Consider the following 12,655-nt stretch of genomic DNA (forward strand, 5'->3'; position numbering starts at 1 on the left):
GCTACACTTTGTGCTATGATGTTATGTTTTAATTTTTTTTGTTGTGATAGATTATCATCTGATTATATTATCTTTTCTTTTCAGTCCTGATGATATTGGGACCTGCTGGTATATCCTTCTCTCTGGTTCCGTGTTTATTAAGGAATCCATGTTTCTTCCAAGAAGCAGGTATCGTATGTACATCCTGTAATAGATTATCCATGAAACTTGGTAGATTTTTGCAGAATTGAGTTATTTTGCATGATTCTTTTCCTATTTCACAAAGCAAGGCAGTACTTTGGGAGTACTTTGGGTAATTTCTTTGAAAAATTACTGTTTTATGTTGGAAAGACTTCCAATCTCTTTAACAAAGTGCCAAGAAGGAAAAACATGTGGTGACATGTACATTTGTTACATGAACATGTCAGCTGTATTTAGGGCATATTTGTTCATAGGGAATAAATCTGCCTCAAGATGGCTTACGTAAAAGCAGATTAGCTGAAGAATGTAACAAGCAGTCTCATAAGCATCTGAGGAGAGGCAAACACAGTTCATTGAGACCACATGGGACTAGAAATGGAAAGCCAGGAACTGTTGTTGACTTTTCTGCCTCTCAGGTCTTATGGTCTCTGATTTTTTGCATCTTTCTGGATTGGCTTCCCAGTCTCTAAGGCTCTTAATTTCTTTTTCCCTGTGACTTTGACTTGTATGTGGCTGGCTGCTGATTGATGATCTTAATGTCCCTAATGTTTAAATCATTTGGCTATAATGTCTGTGTCTTTTCCTTGGATTCCTCAAGATGTGTAATCTGACTGGCGCAGCTTGAGGCACGTATATATGTATACCTCTGTTTCAGTCAGCTGCGGTCAGAGGGCTGGGGCTCATCTGTTATGTTCAGGTTCCCCAAAGACATCCACCACTGACAGTTTCAGTAGTTATTCCCCACCCTCAATTGTGTACTTTTCACAATGAAATATTTTAATTTTGACCATAGATTTTTTTGTCTAAATACTTTAACTTTCTAAATATTTTATTTTAATTGACTTAATATTTTATTTTAATTTGCTAAATAAATATTTTCATTAACAATTTATTAAAGTATATTGACTCTCTTTCTACATCTTAACACTTCCATAAAAATATTTGAATATATTCTTGATAGGTGATTTCTGAATCGGTCAGGAACATGTTTAGGATCTATTTTAAAGATATGGGCATATTTTTATAAAAAATTAGAGTCAGTGAGACAGGGAGAGGTAATTTTACTCTGTAGAGAAAGAGATTAGCCTTTGACTGCCAGAATGGTAATAAAAGCATGTCAGAGGCACATTGCATCTAATTAGAAATAATCTCTGGTGCAATTCCCATGCCTCTTTGCCTTCTCCTTTTCTGAGATCAGATGGCTGGCATTATTCTCTTTGGAAAATGGCCCCAGGAGGGAGGGAAACTCTTGCCTGTTTATTGTTTTTAGTAGCAATAGTCATAGTAATGATAACAGTATTGTTGGTAGTAGTAGTAGCAGTAGAAGTAGTAGAAGTGGTGATAGTAGTAGTAGCAGTAGCAGTAGCAGTAGCAGTAGTAGGAAAATGATAATAGTAAGATACCTATGGTTTTTATAAGTGCTTTCTATTTTGCCGGGCACCATTTTAAATGCTTTATGTCTATTGTATCATTTAATTTCGTAACAATTCTTTGAGGTAGACACAATTATTATGTTCATTTTGTGAATGAGAAAACTCTGGCAGGATAGTAGTGGGTAGTTGCACCTCCTAGAATTTTGCCTAGAAAGTCTGGATGACCCTGTCAACAAGCTCCTATAATTCCAGGAATTCTCTTTCCCAGTGGAATCAAGAGTTGAACAGAAATATTCTTCCACTCTTTCAAACTGGGCTTACTATTTGGTCCCTTTTGGGAAGTTCTGTCTGTTTTGCTGAACTTAGAAGAAGATATAAGCAAATAGTATTTAACCACTGGCATTTTTTTTTATTTGAATGCAAAATGTAATACTTACATAAATTTTCAAATACAAAGAAGGAGGGAAAAACACATAAAATTCTGTTACTTGAAAGAATTCTTTAATATTTTAGTATTTTTTCTTTCTGGTCTTCTTTGTATGTATGTGTATTCCACTACTTAAGGTCATACTTTATTTGCAATTTAGTATTTTACTTATTTCAAATAAAGTATGTGTATATGCATTTCCTTGTAATGGTAAAAGCTCTTTATAAAGGTTCACTCTTTATAAATTTAATGTCTGCTTAACGTTCAGTTATTTGAACTTTCGACAGCGTGGTTAATAATCATAAAGGAAAAATTTTAATGCTGCAGTGCTACAGGGAATGTGATTTGAAATTCACACATCCTAAAGAAAACTCTTGTCAGTGACTTTGTCATCATCTCTATGCACAGGGTCTGTTGTACAAACTAAATCTATGTGCTGAGGTCTTAGAACAGTGCAGGAGGCTGTGATGGTCTAACTTGATTACCAGTCATCAGCAAGTAGTTGATTAACAGCTTGTTCTAACTTTGGAAAGGGACTCAATGTACAGAAGACTGCCCTTCTCCAAGAAAGAGGACTTGCAGTTCAGACCTATTTCATGAACTCATTGAACTCTACATTTAATTATTTTAAAAGATGACACCTGTTATTCTTTCTTTTTGGCTGGAAGTCAAATGCTTGCAAGTCAGTACGTTAATGAGATGAGGGAAGGAATGGTGTTTCAGACTGAATGACGGGCTAGTTCTATATATAGTTTATTTCTTCATGTGGCACCTGGTGACATTTGCTCTAAGTTGTTTGTTTTCTTTGGGTATGTTGCCTTGGGAATAGTACTGAGATTGTTTTCATGAGAAAGGGTCCCTGCTAGTACTATGCTAAAGGTTGACATTAGTGATTCATACATAGTTCTCTCTCCAGAAAATATTGAGTTTAATTAAAGAATAATATGGATTAAGTATTAGTAACAGTTCAGTTTTATGAAACAACTAGTTCACAGATGATTCTCTGTACTTAACATGTTTTTACCGTATTAGCTTGGAAATTGGTTATTAGTATATATTGATCTATTGGTTATCAGTAAGCTGAGCAACTTCTTGAAAGGTTAACTCTTTTTTTTTCCTTTGGACAAACAAATGCTGTATTTTTTTTTTTTTTAATTAAACTCAGTTTTATTGAGATATATTCACATACCATACAATCATCTATGGTGTACAATCAACTGTTCACAGTACCATCATATAGTTATGCATTCATCATCCCAATCTATTTTTGAGCACTTTCCTTACACCAGAAAGAATCAGAATAAGAAGAAAAAATAAAAGTAAAAAAGAACACCCAAACCATCCCCCCATCCTTTCCTATTTTTCATTTAGTTTTTGTCCCCATTTATCTACTCATCCATCCATACACTGGATAAAGGGAGTGCGATCCACAGGGTTTTCACAATCACACTGTCACCCCTTGTAATCTACATTGTTATGCAATCATCTTCAAGAGTCAAGGCTACTGGGTTGGAGTTTGATAGTCTCAGGTATTTACTTCTAGCTATTCCAGTACATTAAAACCTAAAAAGTGTTATCTATATAGTGCACAAGAATGTCCACCAGAGTGACCTCTTGACTCCATTTGAAATCTCTCAGTCACTGAAGCTTTATTTTGTTTCATTTTGCATCCCCCTTTTGGTCAAGAAGATGTTTTCAATCCCACCATGCTGGGTGCAGATTCATCCTCGGGAGTCATATCCTGCGTTGCCAGGGAGATTTATACCCCTGGGAGTCAGGTCCCACGTAGAGGGGGAGGAAGGGCTAACTCTTTTTGACAGGTAATTTACCCTGAACAGTTAGCTTTGAATCAAAATATCTTGAACAAGATTTTAATATTTTTAACCAAGTCTCATAAAGTTGTTTTGGCACCTGATTGCATTAGGTGAGAAGAGTGATAAACATTATAGAAAATCCGTTATTTGGCTTCCAGGATTTTATTAGCTTTATTGACCTCCTCAGTTGACATTTGGGTTAGCGTTTCGTGCTTTTCAAATTATTTCTTTTTCTTTTTAGGCAGATGAGGGTTCTTTTGATCAATGCCTTTTCCTTTGGTTGTTCAAATATGACTATCATTCCTTGATAAGGTTTATAAAATTTATGAAGCCTGTGAATTTCCTACATGACTATCTGTGACAACTTGCCCATTCTTCTCCACATCAAGCCATTTCAGTGATATAAATTTTGAGTTTTATTGTAAATATGTTAGAAATTTATCGAGATTTAAAGCATTGGTATTTGTATGAATGACTATCATTTAATGTACCATATGCTATTATATATAATGCTGCCCTAAGATAGTGCTAAGTTCTTATTTGGAATACAATTTGTGTTGTTCTTGAAGCAGTGCACAGTTTACAGTTGTGTTTTTCTTTAAGTCTTATTTAAAATGGATTCAGTTTCTTTATATTATCAAAAGGATGGGGAGGCAAAGGTAATTTAGGAATGTAGTGCATGGGGTCAGAGAGAATGATTGCCACAGATGTATATAGAAACAGTGTAAACTGCATGTGGTTTTCCAAGCTATGAGCAAAGCTTTTGTGGCTGCTAAATTGTGCGGGTTGTGTGCTGCACAGCTCTTGGAGGTTCTGTTTATATCCATGGTGATTGTAGGTTGGTATGGTAAGACAGTAGACAGGTAGAGGGTAGGAAAGTGTCTTGAGGATGAGTTTTTTCCCTTACTGTTCTGAAAGGCACCATTTGCAAGATCAGTGGGGCTGGGAAGTAGCAGATGAAAATTATATGATCTTATAAAGTTGGAGGCTTAGAATGGTTGTTCTTAGATGTACCATTGGTTTGTGCTATATAATGGGCAGGAAAATATATTTGAGGTTTCTTTTCCTAAATCAGTGTATTTAAAGAACTGTAGCAAATTGCTATGTGGTTTTAAGTTTCTCATTTCTAAAATTGCCCTACTCTATGAATGCTGAAGGCTGTTTTATAATAAAGCCACTACAATAACTTAGATTAATATTTTTGGGTGACTGTCTTTGAAATGCTGAGAATTCTAATTTAGATATTTAAGATAGGCTCAGACTGTGTTTCTAAACTTGCGTCTTGCTGTTTATTTGTTGGAGAAGGAGTTACTTTACCTATGTTGTGCATTAACTCACATAGTTGAGGACTATTTCTACTAATTTATCTGTCATTTTATATCTATTTGCAAAAACAGTATGCTGGATATTTTTTAAAATTCTATTTTATTGTTATATATTCACAGACCATACAGTCATCCAAAGTGTACAATCAGTTGTTCTCAGTACCATCATATAGTTGTGCATTCATCATCCCAGTCTATCTTTTGAACATTTTCCTTGTTCTGAACCAGTGTCACTTCTGAACCAGTGTCTAATAATCCCCGAAATATCTGATCATTTCCTTATCCCCAATGCATAGTTACCCTGGTGAAAGGCCATAGGTCCCCCTGGGGAAGGCTAGGAGGAAGATTCATAGTAATAATTTTTGTCAGTGTAACAGGGTCATTCCCCAAGGGTACCTGGCCTTCCCCTCATTCAAGGAGCTCTGGATCTGTAAACACTCTCAAGTCTGGGAATTGATTAAGGGCCCATGACTCTCTGTTTTTGTAATTCAAGGCAGACTTTTGTTCACTTGACCTAGAATTCTTCTACTTACACAGATCAAACAAGAATTTAGTATACTGCCCATCTATTTTACTGCTAGGTACTCCATGATCTCCTAGCCAATGCCATAAGTCTCTGTGAGGCAGATTATTTTGACTGCTGCTTTGAGCTTGTTTTCCATCATGTTAGCGATGCCCACCTTGTCTTTAGCGATTAACTGCTGCCACGTGGCTTCTGCTGACTCGGGATCTGAATATCCCCATTGTGTTTAAGAATTCCAGCTGAGTGACAGCAGTTCCTACAGTAATACCTGACCTACAAAGAAGGGTGACTACAGAGCTCTTCAGGGATGATAGAGCTAGTCTCACAAATTTATTCCTTATACTCCTGGTAAAAGGTGTGTCCTCTGGACATTCCAGGGGTGTGTGAGCAGGTCTTCCATGATAAATCCACTCTAACATTCCAACCTCTCTAAGCCTTTGAATCCCATCCTTTACATTATACCAGGGCACTTATGGCATTTCGACCTCAGTTAATGTCAGCCACCTTTTGATCCCTGCTTTAGCCAACGACCCAAACTGTTAACGCCCTTTCTAACCCCTCGAGCTACAACACTGAATGCAGAATCTCAACTTAGTAGGCCCTTATTAATAAATTCAGCCTGATCCAACTTTATATTCCTTCCACCATTATCCCACATCCTTAATATCCATTTCCACACACATATTCCCCTGATTTCTGTCTGTATAAATTGGAAAACTCATACAGTTCTTTGGATTATAGCATAGTTCCTCATGGGTCACACTTTGTACCTCACCCTTCGGGGCCTTTTGGGACTTTAGTCTAGTTATAGGTCTTGAAGCAAGGACTGGTGGTGGGAGTGGGTCAGGAAAAGAATTAGAAATATCCCTCAAGCCATTTACCTCTGGGCATTCCATTGCAGTTTCATTGGGTGAAACAGCATTAATCTCTCCAGAGTAGTGAGGGCTGCTTCCTCAGGGGCGGTGATTACAAGTTTAGCAGCCACTGAAGGGTTAATCTCTTTAGGTGGAGGTTGGATGGCAGGCTCTTCAGGGCAGACTGGAGGTCAGGAAGCTGTTTCCTCAAAGCAGGCTTGAGGTTGGGTAGCTGTCTGCTCACAGCAGATTATAAGTGGGTGGGCTGTTTCCTCAGGACAGACCACTACAGGTATATCTAACAAAGACTCAGCAGAATCCAGGGTTCCATTGTCCTCACCGCCATCATTATCAATCCATATGTCCCCATCCCAAGTTTCAGGATCTCATTCTTTTCCAGTCAGTGCCTTTACTTTAACAGCAGACACCCTGTGAGGTTGAGATTTTAGTTTACTTTGTAAGTGTGCTACTTGTACAATGAGATTCTGGGTTTGGTTTTCAGAAATAAGATTTTCTTTCAGGGCACACATAGAAAACTTTACGTCTGTCATACAGCGCTTAAGTTTCAAATTTGAAGCCTTTAGCTCCTCCCTTTCTCTTATAACTTTATCCAACGTATCTAAGAGCAACCAGCCAACATCATTATACCTCTTAACTCTGCAAGAGTCTGTTGAGGTGTCAAAAACACCTGTCACCCAGAGCCTTGGTTCATACAAGAGTATGATTAGGAGAATCAGACGGTGATATTTTGTGTATCTCCACTGCCACCTCACGCCATGGGCTGTCAGTGCCATCTTGATTATTGGAAATGGAGTCATTAGTGCCTTTGAATCTAATCAGAGTAGAAAACCAATTGTAAAATCCCATTTTAAGATTCTCTTTCTCAAGAACCACTTGCGGTACCAAGGTTATTAGTTAGGATTCCCTAGGGAAAAAAAACCAACAAGAGATATCTATAAATATAAGATTTACAAAAGTGTCTCACACAACTGTGGGAATGCATGAGTCCAAATTCCATAGAGCAGGCAGCAAACTGGCAACTCCAATGAAGATGTCTGATGAATTCCTCACGCAACGAACTGGCAACTCTGATGGTGTTCAATGAACTCCTCAGGAAACGCTTCACTGGCTAGCCAAAGAAGTGAAGGTCCTCTGTCTGTCTGGTTTAAGAGTCTTCAAATGATTGTACTAAATCCAGCTGATTGAATTCTCTCATTGTGGAAGACACACCCTTTGTTGATATAACGAGTCACAGCTGCAGCCAATTGACTGATGATTTAATAAACCAGCCTTCTGATCTATTAACCAGCCACAAAGGTCCTTGCAGTAACTTTTAGGCCAGTGCTTGCTTGACCAGACACCTGGATGCCATCATGTGGCCAAGTTGACACATGAACCTAACCATCACAGGTACCTTCACTGAATGGTGGCCACTGGCATCTGGAAAATCGTTGTCATCTGGAAAGGCACAGGCACATGACTGGTGTCTGCTCTGGGGTTCTGGTTTCAAAATGGCTTTCTCCCAGGACATTTCTCTCTAGGTGTCTGGGGGTGTCCTCTTAGTTTCTTCCAGGCGAACTGTGGACTAGCAATAGTCTACTTTCAATGGTCATCTCCAAAATGTCTCTCTTGACTGCAGCTGCCCTGAGGTCCTTCTGTTTGTGAGCTTTTATAAAAAGTTCTTCCAGTAAACTAAGAAAGACCCACACTGAATGGGCGGGGCCACACATCCATGGAAATAGTCTAATCAAAGGTGTTACCCAGCATTGGGTGGGTCACATCTCCATGGAAACAGCCTAATCCAAAGATGCCAACCTAATCAACAGTAATAAGTCAGCCCTCAGAAGATTGCATTAAAGAACATGGCATTTTGGGGGACAAAATACATCCAAATCTGCATAGTCTGTAACTGACAAAGCACTGTCAGTTGGAACTGCTCGACATCAAAATTGATGATCGATACATTGGCCTTTTCCATATTTATGGGTTTTATTCTGTCTCATTCTAAAATATGTTTGGTAGAGTTCAAATTTTGAGGCATATTTCCATGTTATTTCAAAATCAACTGTAGCTTGTGTTGAGTCCAACTTTATGGTCTTGGTGTTAAGTTGTGGAGCATACAAAGGAATCAAGATAGTTTACTCCCTGGCTAATGTGTAACTTATTATTTGGTTGGGGAGATGAAGCTGTCATACATAAATAGGAAAAAAAATTGCCTAGGTGTCTTTAAACGAGTAGTACAATATAAATTGCTATAGCAAAGAACATACAACATGCAAAATCCTTTTAAAGATAGGTATATTTTAATGTGTGTGGGAGGTAATCAAGGGTGGCTCTTAAAGGAGGTGAATTTTGAGTTGGGTTTATGATTTAGATTGTTGGAAAGAGTTGGGGAAGGAAATGCAGACACATTAAAGGCATGAGTGAATGGCATAGAGACGAGATTGAGGGAGGACAGTCCAAACATAACTAGTAACTTTAGCGAACACATAGAAATGGGATGTTTAGCTAAAATAGAATGCAGTTTGGGGCATGAAATAGTTGCAGAAGCACTGCTGATGGTGACATTAATGAGAGGTTTAGTTTCTATAGTGGCATAACTTGGTTGGAAAGGCCAGGGCTATTGATAAATTAAGTCTCAAGTAACATTGGCAGGAGGTTGGGAGAATGGTGCACATCATGTATTTGCACCATGTTGACCATGTCCACTTACAGTTAGTGCTTCTCCTTCATTGATACCAAATATATCCACAATTTTAAAATTAAAATTGTGCTATGGTATTCTTAATAATCATGTTTTAAATTAGAGCTGGCAGCTATAATGAGGGTAAGTGGGGAAACAAGACATTTAACTAATCAGTTCTGAGAGACTGAAATACTATTCTGATTAGGATTCTCATGACAAACAATGAACTACTTGATTTTGAAAACCACAGTCCTACTTTCTGCTTGCCAATGCTGCATGATAAGTTAATTGGTTGCTCTGAGAGCTTGCTAGCTTTTTAGTGATGAAAGAAGGTGAAACAATGGAAGAGTGATTCTGTATTTATGTGGTAGGAACTGAAACCCTGGTTAAATGTTCCATATTTCCATGTAGAGAGCTGTACAGTATTAAGAAATAACATTGAAAGAGTAGAATTTGCCAAAGATCATGTGATGCTTTATTGGAGATGGAGTATGGAATTTTTAAACATAACTCACTGGTGAATTGTGTTATGGCAGGAGTAATATTTTTGGACCTTAAATGTATCCAAAAGTGTGAGAAGGAATTAGGAGTGGAGTTCTGAAAGTTGTACATTATAGAGTTACCTTCAGATACTGGTAAAATCATAGTAATCAGAGCACAGATTAAGCATGGAAGAGTAAGAGTGGTTATTGAAGAAGGAATGGGAAAATTAAAAAACAAAACAAAACAAAAACTCCACTTATCATTTAATTGTGCATTCATCACCACAATCAATCTTTGAACATTTTCATTACTCCAAAAAATAAAATAAAAATTAAAATAAAAAAGAACACCCAAAACATTCCATTCCTCTCTTCCCCCCATTGTTCATTTACTTAGTTTTTTTAACATTCATTGTTTATTAACTTTATCAAAAAATTAAAAAACAATTTAAAAAAACATTTCAAACAAAACCAAAACAAAGGAATAAGAAAAAGCAACCTAAAATAGCTACATTGCTTCCAACATGTTCCTACCGTACCCCAAGAAAATTAACAGCCCATAATCGAACAAAGGAATAAGAAAAACAAATAACCTAAAATAACTGTATTGTGTCTAACATGTTCCTGCCCTACCCCAAGAAAATAAACAAACTATAACCAAACAAAGGAATAAGAAAAACAATTAACCTAAAATAACTATATTGCTGCCAACTTGTTCCTACCATACCCCCCAAAAATTGACAAACCATCGTAGTTCCTGAGCACTCCCTTAACATTAAGTTTACCCTCCATAGCTTACCTGTTCTTATTAGATTGTTGTTCCCCCTTCACTATTTGCTATCAGTAGTTCCTCTATATTCTACAATGTAAACCATTTATTTTACATTTTTCATAGAGTCCACATTAGTGCTAACATACAATATCTCTCTTTTTGTGCCTGACTTATTTCACTCAGCACTATGTCTTCAAGGTTCATCCGTGTCGTCATATGTTTCACGATCTCGTTTCTTCTTACTGCTGCATAATATTCCATTGTGTGTATATACCACGTTTTGTTTATCCAGTTATCTGTTGAAGGACATTTGGATTGTTTCCACCTCTTGATAATTGTGAATAATGCTGCTATGAACATTGGTGTGCAGATATCTGTTCGCATCACTGCTTTCAGATCTTCCGGATGTATGCCTAGAAGTGAAATTGCTGGATTGAAGGGTAATTCTTTATCTAGTTTTCTAAGGAACAACCAGATTGTCTTCCAGAGTGGCTGTACCATTATACAGTCCCACCAACAATGACTAAGAGTTCCAACTTCTCCACATCCTCTCCAGCATTTGTAGTTTCCTGTTTGTTTAATGGCAGCCAATCTAATTGTGTGAGATGATTTCTCATTGTGGTCTTAATTTGCATTTCCCTAATAGCTAGTGAAGATGAACATTTTTTCATGTAACAACAGCTTTTAAAAACTGATAAACTTTTTTTTTGAGTTTTCCAAAGCATTTCTCTTCATACATGAAATAGTTAAGTTAAATATATAGTAATCAAGAGTGAATAGTAAATATATATATCTCTAAATATATTTTTAGAGAATTGGTAGGTTTACAGAAAGACCATGCTGAAGATACAGAATACCCATACACTTGGACACTCCATATTATTAATGCCTTGCAGTAGTGTGTGGTACATTTGTTACAATTGATGGAAGAATATTATTATAGTTGTACTATTAACTGTGTAGTCCATGGTTTATATTAGGGTTCGCTGTTTGTGTTTTACAGTCCTATGGTTTTATATTTTTTAAAATTTTTATTCTAGTAACATCTAAACAACCTAAATTTTCCACTTATAACAACATTCAAATACATAATTCATTGCTGTTAATTTCATTCACAATGTTGTGCTCCCATCACCACCATCCATTAGCTGAACTTTTCCATCACTCCAAATAGAAACTCTATACAATTTAAGCATTAAAAATTTGCCTATTCTAATTACCTCTTATCAATGAGATATAAAATATTTGTCCTTTTTTGTCTGGTTTATTTGACTTATCATGATATTCAAGGTTGATACAGGTGGTCACATGTATCAGAACTTCATTCTTTTTTATGGCTGAATAGTATTCTACTGTATGTATGTACCACATTTTCTTTATCTAGTCATTGATTAATGAACACTTGGGTTGCTTCTTTTGGCAATTATTTGAGTCCTGCTTTCAATTCTTTTGAGTATATAACTAGAATTGGGATTGCCGGTTATCTATACTTAACTCTGAAGAATTGAAAAGCTCTCTTTCATGGCGACTGCAGCATATTAAATTCCTACAAACAATGAATGAGTGTTCCTATTTCTCTACCTCTTCTCCAACACTTGTAATTTTCTTTTTTTAAAGAGTACTCATTCTAATGGGTATGAAATGGCATCTTATTATGGGTTTGATTTGCATTATGCTAGTGGTTAATGATGTTGAGCATCTTTTCATGTGCCTTTTGGCCATTTGTATGTCTTTATCCTCTTTGAAGAGAGTTTATTCAAGTCTTTTGCCCATTTTTGAATTGGGTTGTTTTTGTTTTGTTGTTGAGTTGTAGGGTTTCTTTATGTACTCTGGATGTTAAACCCTTATACCACATGTAGTTTCTGAAAATTTTCTCCCATCCTGTAGATTGCCTTTTTACTTTCATAATGAAGTCCTTTGATGTATAAAGGATCTCATCATCTGCAAATAGGGAAAGTTTCACTTCTTCCTTCCCAATTTGGATGCCTTAATTTATTTGTTTTTCCTTGCCTAACTACTCTGGATATAACTTTCAGTACAATGTTGAATATCAGTCTGACAATGGGCATCTTTTTTTTGTTTCTGATCTTAAAGCTTTTAGTATTTCATCATTGAGTATGATGTTGGCAGTGGGTTTTTCATGTATGTCCTTTATCATGTTGAGGAAGTTTTCTCTTATTCCTAGTACTCTTTTAAGTGTTTTTACTAAGAAGGGGTGT

At 36.6% G+C, this 12,655-nt stretch overlaps 1 protein-coding gene across 13 annotated transcripts in view; it reads left to right on the forward strand.

The window, feature by feature from the left end:
• The window catches only part of RAPGEF2 (Rap guanine nucleotide exchange factor 2), a 300,342-nt gene that overhangs the window by 132,791 nt on the left and 154,896 nt on the right, over positions 1-12,655 (forward strand). For all 13 annotated transcript variants that reach the window (XM_037830929.1, XM_037830916.1, XM_037830921.1 and 10 more), the window contains exon 4: positions 85-168. In XM_037830929.1, coding sequence (XP_037686857.1) covers positions 85-168 — 84 coding nt within the window. The remainder of the gene's footprint in view (positions 1-84; positions 169-12,655) is intronic.

This window comes from Choloepus didactylus, chromosome 3 (assembly GCF_015220235.1).
Source record: "Choloepus didactylus isolate mChoDid1 chromosome 3, mChoDid1.pri, whole genome shotgun sequence".
Lineage (NCBI taxonomy): Eukaryota > Metazoa > Chordata > Mammalia > Pilosa > Megalonychidae > Choloepus > Choloepus didactylus.